Below are 17,123 nucleotides of genomic sequence, written 5' to 3'. Positions count from 1 at the left end.
CTTTCTGAAAAATGAAAGCAGTGCTAAATGTAGAGGCTGGCATATGACTTCAGTAGTTTCTTCTTTCTTCTCTCGTTTTTGGTATCAGTATTATGCACAAAATTAGGAAATGCAGGTTTGGGGCCCTCCGTGTCTGAGAGAATCAGGCCTTTAGCGTGCTTATGGTTTTTGTAAGAGTTCAGTGAAGGCCTCTGTTTAATGCTAAACATTGTTCATCATTCTCCTAATCAATCCATTCTTAGGTTTGGAACAAGTGTAAAAAATACCCAAAAACGATTTCATGCAAAATGCTGAATTTAGATTTTTAACAGCTCTGAATAGAATCAGAGGTGGCAGACCACAAAAAATGAACAGCTTTAGTTATCTTGGTTATTTTTTGTAAACAGTGTTGTGTTTACTAGTATTGTATCACTTTCACCTTTTCAATAATTCATTGGTTAGCTGAGTTTTCACAAATACTTTTTTTTTTATCCAAGCGCAGTTAGAAATATTTAGATTTTTAAATAAGTATTTATAAATATGTATGGTTTTATTTTCTGTATTAGCATGCCTAAATGCAATGTGATGTGCTTGCTTAATGATTTTCTTATCCAATGGCCTCAATGTCTTTAAAGCTGGCTTCAGTCGTGCTGGGGGAGCTGCCGGAGCGACCAGAGAAATTCCAGGATTGCTTGACAGGGGCACCGTGTGGGATAGGAACTGCATAGGCAATGTCCTAGAAGAGGCCATGAACTGCTTTGCTGAAATGCAGAGGCAGACAGAGGAGAAATTCCGCATGTGGATAGAAAAGCTCACGCGTCTTGACACCGACGAAGAGAGCAAGCAACAGCTGGAACCTAGAGAACCTAAAATGCAGCTAGTTGGCCAAAGAATCCCCCCTTCCAGCCAGTCGGGCACATTCATGCAGGCACCCGACAGCCAAGTTCTACCGCCACAGTCCTATAATTCTTTTGTGAGCTATCAGAACGTGGACACTACTTTAGAGTTTCCAGCGACTTTTAACAACAACTTTCCGCCTAACTTTCCGGAAAATGGCAATATTGCAGAGCAGGATTTGAATCAGTCCTAAACATCAGCGTGGGTCTTACAGATCATGATCTTCATCTTCAGTTGTGCAAAAACAAAATTATTTTCTTCTGTGTGTTTTGCTGTTTTTAACACTATGCGAGTTATACTTTTTATTCAAGAAAACGGATACTTAGAATCCTTCATCGAACCTTGGTCAAATGCAACTTAAATTATTTGGTACCTATCCTTGGAACATTCAGACTATACTCAGTCTAGCAAGAGCATAATGTACTCATCAGTAGGTTCCATTTGCATGCCATAAATAAACTTGACTTGATATAGGGAAATAGAGTAAAAGAACCATAGTACATCCAAATAGATGTAAACACAATTTATACTTTCTCAAATGTTCGTTTGTACCTTAATTTGGTTGTTTGAACATCCAGACATATTAATCTTTCCCTCTTATCTTCCCCTCTGTAATTAATGTTTAGCTGACTCTTTAAGATTATAGGTAATGAATTTGCATGACCATCAATAATCATTGTAGTTCCTAATTTGGCACTTCACATGTGGGATGTTTCAGTGCTGGATTCATTTATGAATCTTCCTAATTATGTGACTAGAAGCTCTTACTCAGATGGAAGCACCCGTTTTCTAAGTGCTTCATTACAAAGTGTCTTCCCAGCTATTTTTGTTGAGATAGAGCATGCATAGGCTGCTCCGGTCCTGGAGTGCTACAGACGGGTCAGGGTTTTACAGGATCTCCACAGTGACTATGCATGAGCTATATATTTGCATGCACTGCCTCATGCATGTTCGTTGTGGAGATCCTGAAAACCAGAGCGGTTTGTGGCACTCAAGGATTTGACTGCCCTTGAGCTAGAGAGAGAATATTAGGTGAGATGGATGGACAGATGTATTGGTCAGAGCTGGTGGACTTGATGGGTTGTTCTTTTTGGAAGACACAGATGAAATGATCACTTATGATTCAGGTGTGCCATATCATATTTTATTAGAATAATGTGATAGCCTTTACTATGCAGGAATTTAATCACCTGAAGTTAATTTTTTGGTAATGTGTTATATTAGAATTAAGTAATATGTTAGAAACATTCATTTTGACTGACACTACTTGGGATTATTTTTATTACTTTATTTGCCAGTTCATTGGGCTTCAATTTTTGAGGTAATCTTCTAATAGTTACTGAAAATACACACTTAAATATTTTTCTTCCTTAGAATATGTGAAATGTTTCTGGGTAGCCAATCACAGTTTTAATTCAGGGAAATATTTTCCGTTAGATTGGATCTTTATAAATAATGGGGAATGAAGCAAGCCTGGTTTTGTCTGGGCACCTTTAGCTTTCAAAATCAGTGTTAAAATTGTGCATTTTGATTTATCTCTGACCTTTATTCCCTCAACTAAAAAGTGTCACTGGATAAATCTGTCCCAGTCTGCTTGCTGGTTAGCATCATTTGGTATTCATGAGAGAGGTGGGGACGTGATACTGGGTAAAGAACATTGTGGAAGTAAATACATGTGATTGACTTTTGCAAGACTTCTGTTGGGTTTATATTTTGATCTATAGTTGTGAACCAGGCCGTAATGCATCTTGAGAGGTCATGCGCTAGTTTGAGTAGAAGGGTAATGTGAAATAAGCAACATAGGAGCCCTAAATAATAATCACGTGACCCTTAAAACCTCCATGCGTATATTTCCTTCAACCATTTTTAGCCGGTTCTTTCCATGGATGAAACGCCATGGTAGAGATTGTCAACTAGCATTGTATGTGATTGAGGTAAGGGAAAAGTAAGAGGAGAATTTAAGAAATAGATTGTTTTTATGCCCAAAATGTGCATGAAAACATGCTTAGTGCACATAAAAACACAATTTATGCATATGTCTTCACAAAAAATATGACTTACATGTGCACACAATATTTTCTACTCATAAAATATGATTAACATGGTAACATAGTAATGATGGCAGGTAAAGACCAAATGGTCCATCCATTCTACCCAGCAAGCTACTTATGGTTGTAACTGCCTTTCTGTGCAGATTACTCTCAAACTTTCTGTTATGGATAGTAACCCCCAAGCCCTCTTTTAAGGGTAGTAACTTACGCTCAGTGCAGGTTACCCCCTTGCATCCTTTTCTTCATTTCCAAATTCTGGTCTGTAGGGATCCACAGTGTTTATTCCATGCCCTTTTGAATTCATTAACATTTTTCATCCTAATCACCTCTTCCAGTAGGGCATTCCAAGCATCCACCACCCCTCACCTCCTCATCCCCCTCCGGAGCTTCCTCCTTTGAATCCTTCCAGCCTCTGTCTTATTCCTAGGCTGAGTAAGACAAAGAAAGTGTGCACTCACTCTTGAGTGTTGGGATGCAATTCATTATGAGTGTTGGGAGCAGCAGTTAGAGCTAAGGTAACTAACCCAGTCGGCTGCCCGCATCATATCAACCTCCATTGAGGTTGATTGATAGAGAATGTTACTTCATCTGTAAAATGTATTCTCTGATAATAGTAACTCAGCGGATTTGCACAATTAATTTTTTATTTCATTTCACTTGATAACTTGTATTTAAACCATAAGCCTCAAAGTGAGGAGCAATGTATAATGCATTTGTCTTGCTAGATGAATCTAATCAATTTCTTTGACTGGTTGAAGAGAAAGTTAGATCAGGAGAGAGTGCGAGATGGATTTTAGTAAGGCCTTTTAAACGGTTCTGTATAGGTGACTTTTAAATAAACTGAACACTGTTGATATGGATCCTAAAGTGACTGACTGAGTTAGAATCTGGTTGAGTGGGAGATGACAAAGGGTAGTAGTAAACTGAGTTAGCTCCAAGGAAAGGGGATTTACTAGTGATGTGCTACAAGGATTGGTCTTTGGACCGAGTCTTTTCAGCATTTTCATGAGCAGTATTGTAGAAAGACTGTCAGGAAAGGTTTGTCTTTTTACGGATAATACCAAAATCTGCAAAGGTGTAGACACCAAAAAAAGATGTGGAAATGAGGCGGGTTCTAGCATCTAAGTTTTAATGCTAAAAAAGGGCTGCAAAAAGAATATGGTGGGTGAAATTCTTTTAAGCAATAAACAAAATAGAATCGGGAGGCAATCGTACCTGTTTTATCTTAAGGTGGGCAAAGGGTGGATAAGATGATGGCAAAAGCCATAAAGATGCTTGGGTGCATAGAAAAGGAATGATCAGCAGAAAAAAAGAAGTGATATTGCCCCATATCAGTTCCTAGAGAGACCTAATTTGGAATACTTTGTACGGTTCTGGAGACCGCACCTTCGAAAGGATATAAATTGGATAGTTAGACCAGAGGGTGGCTACTAAAATGGTCAGTGGCCTTTGTTATAAAGCATATGGGGACAGAGTTAAAGAAGTAAACATGTAACATAGAAACATAGAAATAATGGCAGAAAAGGACCAAATGGTCCATCCAGCCTGCCGAGCAAGCTTATGGTGGTATCTGCCGTGTCGTGCAGATTTCCCCCATGCTTATCAGTTTCCCAAACCGTAAAAGTCAGGGCTCTCTTTGGTTATTATCTGAATCCAGTTCTCTGTTACCCCTTGTCGTTGAAGTATAGAGCAGTGATGGAGTTGCATTAACAGTATGTTGGCTTATTGGTTAAGGGTAGTAACCACTGCAACAGCAAGATACTCCCATGCACTCTTTTCTTAATTTCCATCCTCTAGTTTTTAGGGATCCACAGTGTTTATCCCATGCCCCTTTGAATTCTTTCACTATATTCATCTTCACTACCTCCTCTGGAAGGGCATTCCAGGCCTCCACCACCCTCTCTGGGAAGAAATATTTCCTGACGTTGGTTCTGAGTTGTTCTCCCTGAAATTTCTTTTCGTGACCCCTAGTTTTGCTGATTTCTTTCCAACAGAAAAGATTTGACGATTGTGCATCATTAAAACCTTTCCTATATCTGAAGTCTATATCATGTAACCCCTACACCTCCTCTCTTCCAGGTTATACATATTCAGAGCCTTCAGCCTCTCCTCATAGGTCTTCTGATACAGATCCCACACCATTTTGGTTGCTCTTCTCTGGACTGCCTCCATCCTGTCTTTATCCCCCTATAGATACGGATTCCAGAACTGAACACAGTACTCCAAATGAGACCTCACCAAGGACTCATATACTCCAAGAGCAGGATTTTCCAAACTTTTAGCCAATGTGAGTCCATTTTAACACTTGAAAATTCACATGACCCCAGAGGATAACCAAAACAAATTAGCATGGATACAGTCCCCCCTAACAATTACTCCATTGTCATCCTCCCCACACTCCCCTCTTTCAACTTTCACCCTCTTCAGTTGATCCTTTTCTCAACCTTCACCCCCTCCAGATCTTCTCTCCTCCCCTCCAAAGGACTCCCTCTCTTAACCTCCACCCCTCCAACTGATCCCCTCTTACATCTCCAGTGTCTTCTCACCTTCCCAGTCCGTCCCCTCTCACCAACTCCAGTCCTTTTTTGCATCTCCTCAGCTGATTCTCCCTCATCCCAAGCTCTTCTTATTACCCAGAGCTGATCGTTTGTCATTCCCTACCTCTCACCCCATCCCCTCCTCACTCTCATCTTCAATCCCTCTATCTCATCACCAGCTGATCCTCTCACTCGCAGCTCCTCACATCCCCCAGTTGACCTTCTGTTATTCCCCCTTTCTCACTCTGCAATCTGATAGCCACTTTATCCAATTCTTCAAACAGCCCCTCCTCCTGGTCAGGTCAGCAGCAACATTATCCTTTGGACCCTGGGCCAAAGGTGGATGACAATTGGTAGGACGAGAGAGTAGGCTACTGAAAGGGGCAATATTTTTCTCTTGGGTAGGTTCATTGATAAGAAATGAGAGATGAGCAGTGGCAATTTCCATCAGCTTGTACACACTCAGCCCTCCCCTTCTGTCATGGCTGGTCCCATCTGACGGCAATCCGCAAGTGGCAACCTCATAAGTAATGAAAATCAGAGCAGGGCCCTTGAGGTATTGAAAGTTCACAGGCTCTGCGGCGGCCTTGATCCCTCCTTGCATGGGACTTCCTGTTACCAGAAACTCATGCAAGGGCAGCTCTGCTGTAGGGCCTGTGAATGGGTGCTGGCTCACAGGCTTCATGCTGACTTCCATTATTAATGCAGCTGCTGCTGGTACCTGAAGACTGCAGCCATTTGAGGCACTTGTGACCCCAACTGAAGATTTTATGACCCCCATTTGGAGTCCCGACCAACAATTTGGGAAGCCCTGCTCTATAGGAAAGCTGGGATAGGGGAGATTTGATAGAGATGTGTAAATACCTCCAAGGTATCAGAGCAGTGGAGGCAGGCCTCTTTCAGCAGAGAGGAGGCTCTAGAACAGTGGTTCTCAACCCTGTCCTGGGGACCCCCCCAGCCAGTCGGGTTTTCATGATATCCACAATGAATATGCATGAGAGAAAATTTGCATACACTGCCTCCATAACATGCAAATTTTCTCTCATGCATATTCATTGTGGATATCATGAAAACCCGACTGGCTGGGGGGGTCCCCAGGACAGGGTTGAGAACCACTGCTCTAGAATGAGGGGTCAAGAGGTGAGGGTGAAAGGAGATAGAATCAGAAGAAATCTGTGGAAATATTTCTTTACAGAAAGCATGGTGAATGCATAGAAACAGCCTCCTTATGGAGGTGGTGGAGATTAGAGCAATATTTGATTCAAGAAAGCATGGGACAAGCATGGGGATCTCTCAGGGAATGGTAGGGATTATGCAGCTGAGCAGTTGGTGTAGACGGGCAGACCAGATAGGCCATGTGATCGTTTTCTGCTGTCACATTTCTATGTTTCGAATACAAACAATATAAAAAAACACAACACAAGCCGCCATCCTTCCCTTTCGAGTGTTTTCTCTTGATTGTTTAACTGAGTGGAAACCCTGTCATTCAGATCCCTTCTCTTGTGTGGTCAGCTTTTTTTTCCTAAAAAAGCTTCCAGATGGTTAGACAAACGCACTCCACTGAGCTGCTTTTGTCAGAAGATGTGTAATTTCACTATCACTCAGAAAACTTGAGTGAAAGACGAGCTCCCTGCAAGGATTTGAATAAAAAGAATTGAAAAACATGCAGTGTGCCACCTGAATCTGAGGCGTGGGGTTCCTATTTTTAGATCCCTTAGGTGGTTTTGGATTGCTCTGTTTGAGATCCCTTTCAGTGCCAGTGTTATGAAAATTTATAGATCAGTGCAGGGTATTTATTTACCTTAGGTCAGTATTTTTGGGCAGGTTTTTAATAAACTTGGCCATCTTTTGCAGTTAATCTAGTTCAGGAAAATTAATTACTGGAGATTTTGTCCCCATCATTCCATTTGGTATTTCATAAATAGGTCTGTTTACTGAAAAGTAAGCAGATAAAAGTGTATATTTAAAGTATGTTCATCCTGCAGTCCAGTTGATTCTGGTATATTGTACAGGCAGTAATAATCAGGCCTCCATTTAGCATAATAGGTGAGATGCCCCATCTTAAAAAGTCTTGAAATGTTTGTAAAGGTTATTTTTCCCCCATTAAGTAATATGTGTATCGGCACATTCTTTTTAGAGCAAAAAGAAATCTTGGTAAGTGTTGTATGCTAACTCGAGTGTTAAAGTAAATCACTAATTTTATTGTATAAAGGCTCCAGTACTGAGAGCTGTTGGCTTGGTCATTTGTCTCCTAGGACGGTTTGTAGTCTCATAGCCGCAGCTCTCGCATAATAAACAGCCATAAAGATAGCTACAAGGTAAACAGTTGTTTTCTTACTGCAGTTACCACTTGCACTGCGCACATGTTGGCCCAAGGCATGTTGAGAAGCATTGCAGCAGAGAGCGCCACGCCCTGCCATTGCCACTGCGGCCTAGGCCACCACCCCATGCCACGAGTTTTGGATCATGATATTTGCAGTCGAGATTTTCCAGATCCCCTCTTCTTTAGGATCACAATCTACATTTACTTAAAACCCTCATTAGATAACGTTTTTAAAAATCATTTTGGGGGTCAGTAATATCCTCCTTCTTGGATGGCTGTCATTTTGGTCCAGCTGTAATAATGGCACATGTCCTGTTATCTTTTGGCTGATGCATGTTATATGGATTTTGCGCAGTGGACACTGGCTCTTACATTAGTCCGGTTGCAGTAGGATTTCATACCTTATTAAACTGGAATTAGTAACAATTGCTTGAATGTTATAAAGAAAAGTATTACCATGACTCCAGTGTTAATGTTTTGCCTTCTGCACTAGTAAGAACGTTAAACAATTCTTGTTGACCAGTACACAGTATTTTCACGAAGTAGTTGAAACATTCAGGGTCAAACCGCTGATGAGTCGTTTTGTGAAACTGGAACTTCTGCGCTGCTTTAGTTTCGCCATTTGAAATTGCTTTTGAAAACAGCTAGGGACGAATGGCAGGCATGACGGATGAAACAAATTGTCTTCTTTCATCAGAATATGATTGGTTGGTCGAGTCTCACCAAAGTGATTCCCTGAGAAGAGAGCACACAGTCTGGTGCGGGCGGGAGCACTAATTGAGAATTCAGGTTGTTTTGGAAAGTCGGCTGATCTGGAGGCTCTGGAACCACCACCGCTGCAGGATGCACCCTCCATGTCTCATATACTTCATACTTAATTTTGCAAACAAGAGGGTACTCTATGTTTGCACCTATATCTGCAAATAAATAAATACATAAATAATAAAAATTATGGACGTGGGTGGAAAATGCTTATAAATTATAGTATAAAAAGTATAAATATATTATAAGCTACAGTATTTGAAAAGAACCTTTTTCAGTAGGGATGTTTCTCAAGTCAGTGGATTCTCCTTGTATGCATACCACTGAGATGCTGTAAAAATGGGCTCAAGCTTAGAATATTAGATTAACACTTATATCTGTTTAATTATGTGGTGGAATGAGCAGGATTCGCTTTCACCTTGCCAAGCTGCCCTAAACAGAGCATTCTTCAAGGCAGCTTCTACCCCTGATCTCAGTGAATATAAGTTTTCTTTTAAATGAATGTTGCCCAAGGAGCCATTTTACTTGTTGGTGCTGTTCTGTGAGAGGAATTGGTTGTCATACTTCCCTGCTTTGCAGATTTTGTATGCCCAAAGCACATGTGCATGAATTCAAACAAAATGTAGAGGGTGAAGCGGGGACATCAAAGACTTGTGCATTAAACCAGAACAAATTGCATACAAGGGGAGTGAACTGAGCCATTGCTTTAATATGGCTGTGATCTGTGTACAGAAAGGGAGTGCTGTTTCCTGTCCATGGAGCAGTGCGCCGGCATGTTCCCCTTTACATGGTAAAAGCCAGCCCTTGTCTGTCATTAGAATGTCACTACTGAATTGTTTGAAATTCTTTCAAGCAGTAGCACTGGGTTTTTGGCTTCTTTAGGAGCTGTATTTTGTTTTCTGCCCCAGACGGCCTGCACAGGTGCTCCCTCAGCACCGCACTGCATGACACGTTGGTGGCTGCCACGGCAGCAGCCGTGTTCCCCCTCCCTTCCTGGGATGAAGCGAAGTGTGGCCCTGGCAGACAGCAGACTTGAAGCAGCCTGATCTGTGAGGCAGGCTCTCTTTAAATTATTATTTAAAGATCAAAGGCATTAGTATTTTATTTTTTTTTGTCACATTTCCATATTTCCTACCTGAGTATAAATAAATATATAAACCTTTTGAAAGTAGCATCTCCTACTTTGGATAATACTTTGACTGAGGCACTTTTCTATTTGGGCATTGGTGATGTTAATACAGCCATGAGCAACTGAAGAGGAGATTTTTAAAAATGGGAGTTTGAGCTCACCTTTTTATTACTAGAAAAATTTGACATCTAAAAATATATATTCGGGTAAAAAGAAAGGAGGCCTGGGAATCATAGCCAAGAAACGAGGACATTTAAGTAAAAGTACTGTACTTTTAAGCAACTTTCCTGCATTTCAGAGAGCAGCTATGCTCTTAAATACTTCAAAATACCGTCACACATTCCTTCTGGATCATATTCATGAGGTCTTTGTGACAGCATTGCCAGCACGGACCAGTCCAATCCAGTATGTGCATGATATATACTTTGTGATATGCATCATCATGGCTGCTCCTGAGAAAGCAGAGGAACTGCAAGGGGTGCTAATTAAACAGATACAGAAATCATGAACAATGGAACATTTTAATTTTATGCACAGTGCTTGTTAGTACTTGGCATGGATACTGTTGAAGCACTGCCCAGTGGATAAAGCTTCCTTTCTAGGTAACCAGCTTGTGCAGTTAAGTTAAGCATTTCTTTGATCTACTTTATATCAACATATTAACTCTAGCAGCTGCGATTGTAGTGTCATCCCGTCTACTACGTCCCTCCCACTCCCTGTGCTCCTACAGGCTCCATCACCTCTAATTGACTCATAGCCATACATGCATACATTCTTAATACAATAGAATAACAACAAACACAGATCTTGGATAAAAAGGGCCGCAGCTTTATTACCAATATATATATACAATATATATATACCCCTAGACAAACTGGTACCTGGACCGGTAGGACAGTTGCCAAGACCAGGCTACACCTCCACCTCCGCCACCCGCCGCAATAACCAAGCAAAACAGCAACCAAGACCAGGCGACACCACTGCCTCTGCCGCCCGCCGCAACAACAAAGCAAGGCAGCATCGAACCCGGGCCCCCCCCCCCCCCCGTCCCCTCCCCAAGCAAGGGGGACCCTGACCTCCGGCGTACAAAACTCCCAACCTGTGCCACCCAAGGCGCTAGTCGACTTACTGACCTGGACTGTGATGCCCACCTGTACCATGTCAGAAATGCCCCTACCGGCCCAGGTAACCGCCACAGGCATGAGGTAGAATGTAACCTTGCCTCATGCCCCCCCCCCCCCCCCCCACTAACATGACTGTGGTTGACATCATTCCCCAATAACCATCCCTCCAGGGCCACCTGCAGGGCATTGTTGAATATCTCATAGCCGATGTTCGAAAGATAGACTCAGCCCGACCTAAACAAGCCTTGACATTGGACAATCGCTCATTTGTGCCTTATCTGGCGATGCCCAGCTTGCAGGTCTGTACACCGAAGTGCCGTTAACCTTATTGTGTCCCCTTTTCCATGGTCTTGAATCATTCAACTTTGGACAAGGAGTAATATCTGACCACAAGAAATAAGTATGCGGTAACCAAACAGATAACTCAGGCAAGTCATTCTTGATCCTCATAATTCGCTGCTTGTTTGACAATTCACCCAGGTCGTAGCCCCTCCACATTGTATAACGATGGCATCTGGAGCTGCCATCGAATCCGAAGAAAGGGCAACAAATGGTCCAAACGCATACGTATCTCTCAGTGTACATGCCACATCCTAGGAAAAGTATGCCACAGTTACCTGGGTCATTCTTGCTGGATGCGACCAACTCGCTTATGTATAAAGCTCCAAAAGATCAGCGAGAAGGTAAAAGAGGTTGATTTCAATGTGAAAGTTTGGATGAATGCCAAGAGCACCCGTAGGGTCACCAGCAGGTCGTTTGTAATTGAAGCCGTGTATTCATAGTCAACCGCAACTTTCTCGACCAACCCATCGACCTCCTCCCCAACTGGAAGGTCTTCTCCCTGCCCACACCTTTTCAAAAGGAAAGCCAGACCTGCTAGATGTCCAGCCACAGAGCCTCTGTATGGCCCCATTTCATTGGCTGAAGAGCTGTACCCACCATCAGGTCATCCAGTACTGGGACTGGTATCTGAGCTGGCAAAGTGGTTGCCAAATACCAGGCAGACCACCACCTCAGCTGCCTGCTGCAACACCAAGCGGGGGTGGCATCGAGAACCAAGGCCCCTCCCCACCTGGCTCCTGCAGTAAACTGATCATGTGCAACCGGCATAAACTGGCCTGTAGCACCTCTCTCGGCAGTTCTGCTAAGCGCGGACACTTAGCATATTGACAGTTGATTGTCGCACTAGAATCTAATTTGCTCATTCTACAGCTTTATTTTCCGAAGCACTAGAGCAACCGGTGTGGGAAATAACTTGAGGAATGTAATGTTCCGAGTTAGTCCTACCTTCCCTCAAGTATTCGTCCCAGGTACAGTGGATATGCCTAAAAGCAAACCACCCTAAACCTGCTGGAAAGAGGAAGCTCCTGCCATTGAGATATACATCAAAGTCAGCCAGGAAGGATACCTAAAATAGGGATGTCGTTGCGCATGGGTTTCGATAACATAATGAAGTAATAAGGACTGTGTGCGCCCGTGGTCACCACAGCCAATATTCTGAGGAAGTTCCCGTGGGTATCACACTAAATGCGAAATTCAGCCGTCCACGATAGGTTGCCAGGCTTGGAGAGTCAGCTTCTTCACCCTTGCCACTTTGCTCAATCTATCCCACAACTTCGCCACTTTATCCTCCCATAATCCAGATGTCATTTCCTCTGAGTCGGGCTCGATGCCCGAGACATGGATACAGTTGGTGTGACCTTCGATCTTCTTTTGAAATTGCAGAAGAGTTCTGAACAACAGTTGGTCTCGCTCATGCCGGCAGATAAGAGTCGTCCGAGTAAAGTATGCTGTTACTGACACCGGAACGTTGAATCAATGCCCAATGCAGAAAAAAGAGCTGCACAGTTCGGAATAGGCGCAAGAGACTTAGCATCCCATAGGCAATTGGTCTCGTTCTATTCTACTATTTTCCCATCTGGTGCATATTCATCCTAAGGCTCTTGTTACCTGCTATTTACAGCTCAATTCCTGGCCCTGAATATGAAGAAATGGCCGCAGAATTCCAGTTAGCTTCTGTGGGCCTGCTGCTCAGGTTCACCTTTCTGCTCTCTGGAGGTACCCCGTCACAGGCAACTGTTGCACCAACCTGGCCAGCCCCAGGAGAGTTTGCTGGGTACCAGCCTGACTACTCCTATATCTCCGCTTTATTAGAAATAAGAATCTTCTGCGTTTATCTCATGTCCTCTTGAGATCGGTTGCTGTTTTAGCCTCTACTACTTGCCCCAGGAGAGTGAAATGGAGACACTGGCAGCAGTGGGATTCACACCCATGACCCCAAAGAGACTGGAACCTTACTCCAGTGCCTTACGTCGCTTGGCCATGCTACCCTTTTCATGAATTCAACACCCTTTCCTTGAAACAATATCTTCTGATAATAATCCTGAATCTACCATCGTGGAATCTCACATCCCGTCCTCCCGTTCAAGACTTTCCCTTCGTGCAAAAGGTTCATTTGTTGTGCATCATTACCATCCTTTAATTTGAATGAGTCCCACTACACTGTCCCTGAAAGCCATGGACCGACTCTGAATCCAATGCCAAATGGGGGCCCCATCATGAAACCCTACCATTGAAAATGATCCTCTACATGCCCTCTTCCCCTGTACCAACATCCCTCTTCTTCCCTGCCGCACAATGAGCCCCAGGGGTCTCTGGTGAAAAGGAGCATGCATCCTCTGTTTACCAGAGAGGGGGGAAATTTGCCTTTTGCAATCCTGAGTGGGAATTGAACCTTGGCTTACCTAGTTCGGGGCCCATTGCTCTGACCACCTGGCTACTGCCCTGCTCTACGAAGAGTGGGAACAAGTGTCTGGCACTGCTCGAACTCCACTGCTGTGGCCTCCCCAAGTCATTGCACGCTTCCGCCAACCTGGATCATAGGGAAGGGACTCTCCCACCTAGCAACCATGCTGGGTGATACCCGGCCCCCGATTCAGCTCGACAAACTGGAATCGGTTTAACTGGAGCTGAACAGCTCCCCCCCAGTCCGTCCAGCCAAGACGGCGGCTGACCTTAAGGTCGGCACCAGCATGGCAGGAGTAACGTCCCGCCGCCAAAGGTTGCGCCAGGGGCGGCCCAGCTTTGAGCCGGCACCATCCTCAAACACCCTGGCAAGAGACCCAGAGCGCAATCAGGGAATAAATAAAAAAACTAAACCGGCACGGAGCGGCAGTTGCTACCCTTAAGAGAAACATTGGGGTAACCTGCATAGAGTGGTGGTTACTACCTTGCGAAGCTTACTGGGCAGATTGGATGGACCATTTTGGTCTTTTTCTGCCGTCATTACTATGTTACTATGTAAGGGGGGGAACCCTCACCTCTCTCCAGCTCTGCCGGCACTCCAATTCAAGAGGGTTAGGAGTCTCGCAGCAGCCCAAAATTGAAGGTCGCCGAAAGCCCCCCATCATGTAAGGATCTAGGGCTGCGGCAAGTGCCTGCTTCCCTCTTTCTCCTCAGACCCAAACAGCCAAAACCCACGGGAGACCGCAGCAGCCAGTGGGACTGCTTGAGCCACGTGTTGTGGACCCTCGTCTGTCCTTCAGCCGGCGGTGGGTTCTCCCTCCCTCTCCATATCGCCAGTGTTGCAACTCTGATTCACTGCAACAAATCCAAACTGAACTCTTCCTGGGCAAGGAGAAGGAGGCGACCTTCCTCCACCGAGCCCTCTGACCCAAGGAAGGTCCCGGGCATGCACAGCCATCCATGGCCACCTCCCAGGAGGGCTGTAGCATCTCGAGGAGTGACCAAAAAACAGTGCTCATCGCAGTGGTGGGGAGGGGGCGCAGCTGGCTCCCCCGGCTTGGCCTGGGCCCCAAGTAGAATGTGCTGGCAAAGAGCCGGCGCCGAGCCCAGCACCCACCGCGGTCTCAAACACACCTGCATGCCGCAGGCCCTAGGCCCTAAGCTTGGAGAGGCGAGCCACGAAGGCACGCCTCCACTGCAACAGCGAGCGTCACTCCGAGGGCCTGATTGATGCTGTCTCTGGTGAGCACCCCAGGCCCTTCAAAGCCCCCCGGTCCCCCAGACAATGCCAAACTGCCCCAGGGGTTTATGAGCCGTTCATGCTGTGGATGGTAATGGGAAGATCGGCTGCATGGAGAAGAGGTGGAAACGAAAAGAAGGAGTGGGCGAGACCGAAAGCAACACTCTTCCTAGTGGGGAGCAGCTGGCTCCTGCAGCTCGGCCTCGGGCCCCAAGCGGAACATGCCACCACAGAGCCCAGTGCATGGAGCCCACCGCAGCCTCCCCCTAACCTGTAGGCCCGCCCACTCGGAGGGAGAGCCACAAAGGCATGTCTCCACTGCAACGGTGAATGCACTCTGCGGGCCTGAACTGCACCCCAGGACCCTCGATGCCCACCCGGTCCCTATCGGAATAACACCAACCTGTCCCGAGGGGGGTGTGCGCCATCCACGCCTTGGACAGCCAGAGGAGGATCAGCAGCATGGTGGGGCAGAGGGAGACAATGAGAGAGAGCAAGCAAAGCCATCGCTGGCCCCTGGCCCCCTTCTGCTGGCGGCAGGGGCATTCTAGTTTTTTCCTTCCTGTACCTAAGAATAATATAAAAAAAAAATTTTTTGAGCTCTCAGGCTGACTACTGCCTGCGGCCCATTGCGGGCGAGAGACAGCAGATTAAAAGTTCATCGTGAGCAAACGCCTATGATATTGTCTCTAGTCTAGTCTTTGATATGTGTTGGTGGTAAATAGCTACAAGACTATTTCCCTCTCTAGAGTGTTACACTTTGTTGTGTGAGTACCTAAGAATAATATGTCAGACCTTGAAAGCCAAACTCATGAGTGTTAGACTTTAAGTAATAAGAACTGGTTTGGGGTACCACCCAATAAGGGGCTCAATTAATAGTTTTGTGCCTGTTTTGATCTGATGCAAACTTGTCAGATTTAGCAACCAAAACAATAATATTATCAATGGGGGAAAACACTGGCACAGTTTTTGCACTGGAGCAAATCTGGCATAAAATATAAATAAATGAGTCCCATAATGTACAATTTTTATTTTATATAAAAAAAAAAGAACTTGTAAGAAACAGTAGCGTTCACATTGAGAATTTGTTTCATAAACAGCCACACTGCAGCCCTTCGGATGAGCCTCCTCTTCTCCATGACATTAGAACCTTGTGGAAATTGGCTTTGGACATTGGATTCCAACGTGGCAGTGTGATTGTCGGAACTGCTTTTGTTATTGTTGTTCACAGGTTGTAATGCCCCGGCTGAAGTGTGTAATGTCGCAAGATTTAAGGTTTGAGATCTAGGGTACAACGTAGCCATTATAGCATGCCTTGGGATCATTGTAAGCTACAGGGCTGAAGGCCAATTGACTCAACTACTGAAAAGTATTATATTGACAAGGTAAATCCTGACCTTGAACGAAGATAACCAAGATGGTTATATGTCATGAAGGACAGACTGAGCTTGTCCTGATTTGACCCTATCGTATCCATGGGTTTGTAGTGTTGCTTTTCTTAGAGATACTGGAATTTCAAGTCCATAGACGTCTTGTGACAAAACCAGGCCTGACTTAGACTTGATACTGCTATTGCGTGAAGGATTCCTCGATTTGATCGTGAAGGTCTTTAATGTACCTAAACTATACCTGCTTACTGTAACAAGAATATGACATCACAAAAAACCTGATTTCCAAATTAGATTACAAGTTTGGATAACTGTTATCCAATACTATATTACAGGAGTGGCCAACTCTGGTCCTCGAAAGCCACAAAAAGGCCTGATTTTTTGGGATATCCACAATGAATATGCATGAGATAGATTTGCATACAATTGAGGCAGTGCATGCAAATCTTTCTCATGAATATTAGAAACATAGAAACATGACGGCAGAAAAAGACTGTATGGCCCATCCGTGCAATCAATTTAGCATTATAATTCTCATCACTTCCTCAGAGATCCACTGTATTTATCCCATGCTTTCTTGAATTCAGATATTGTTTTTGTCTCCACCACTTCTACTCGGAGGCCGTTCTACACATTCACCACCTTCTTTTTAAAGAAATATTTCCTAAGATTACTCTTGAGTTTATCTCCTTTAACCTCATATCATGACCCCCTCATTCTAGAGCCTCCTTTCCATTGAAAAAGGCTTAGCTCCTCTGCATGGAAACCTTTGAGATATTTGAATGTCTCTGTCATATCTTCCCATCTCGCCTTTCCTCTAGGGTGTACATGTTTAGATCTTTAAGCCTATCCCCATATTCTTTAGAACGAAGACCACCGACCATTTTAGTAGCCACCCTCTGGACTGACTCCATCCTGTTTATATTCTTTTGAAGGTGAGGCCTCCAG

General features: G+C 44.3%; 1 protein-coding gene across 4 annotated transcripts in view; it reads left to right on the top strand.

Annotated features, from left to right (window-relative positions):
* The window catches only part of C1H18orf25 (chromosome 1 C18orf25 homolog), a 169,503-nt gene that overhangs the window by 91,673 nt on the left and 60,707 nt on the right, over positions 1 to 17,123 (top strand). Inside the window, exon 3 of one of the 4 annotated variants that reach the window (XM_029580700.1) lies at positions 615 to 4,717. The exons of the other annotated variants lie outside the window; for them this stretch is intronic. Coding sequence (XP_029436560.1) covers positions 615 to 1,069 — 455 coding nt within the window. The 3' untranslated portion in view covers positions 1,070 to 4,717. Of the gene's footprint in view, positions 1 to 614; positions 4,718 to 17,123 lie in introns of those variants that run through there. 4 annotated transcript variants of the gene reach the window in all.

This window comes from Rhinatrema bivittatum, chromosome 1 (assembly GCF_901001135.1).
Source record: "Rhinatrema bivittatum chromosome 1, aRhiBiv1.1, whole genome shotgun sequence".
NCBI lineage: Eukaryota > Metazoa > Chordata > Amphibia > Gymnophiona > Rhinatrematidae > Rhinatrema > Rhinatrema bivittatum.
This window is presented reverse-complemented; position numbering and strand designations above follow the sequence as displayed.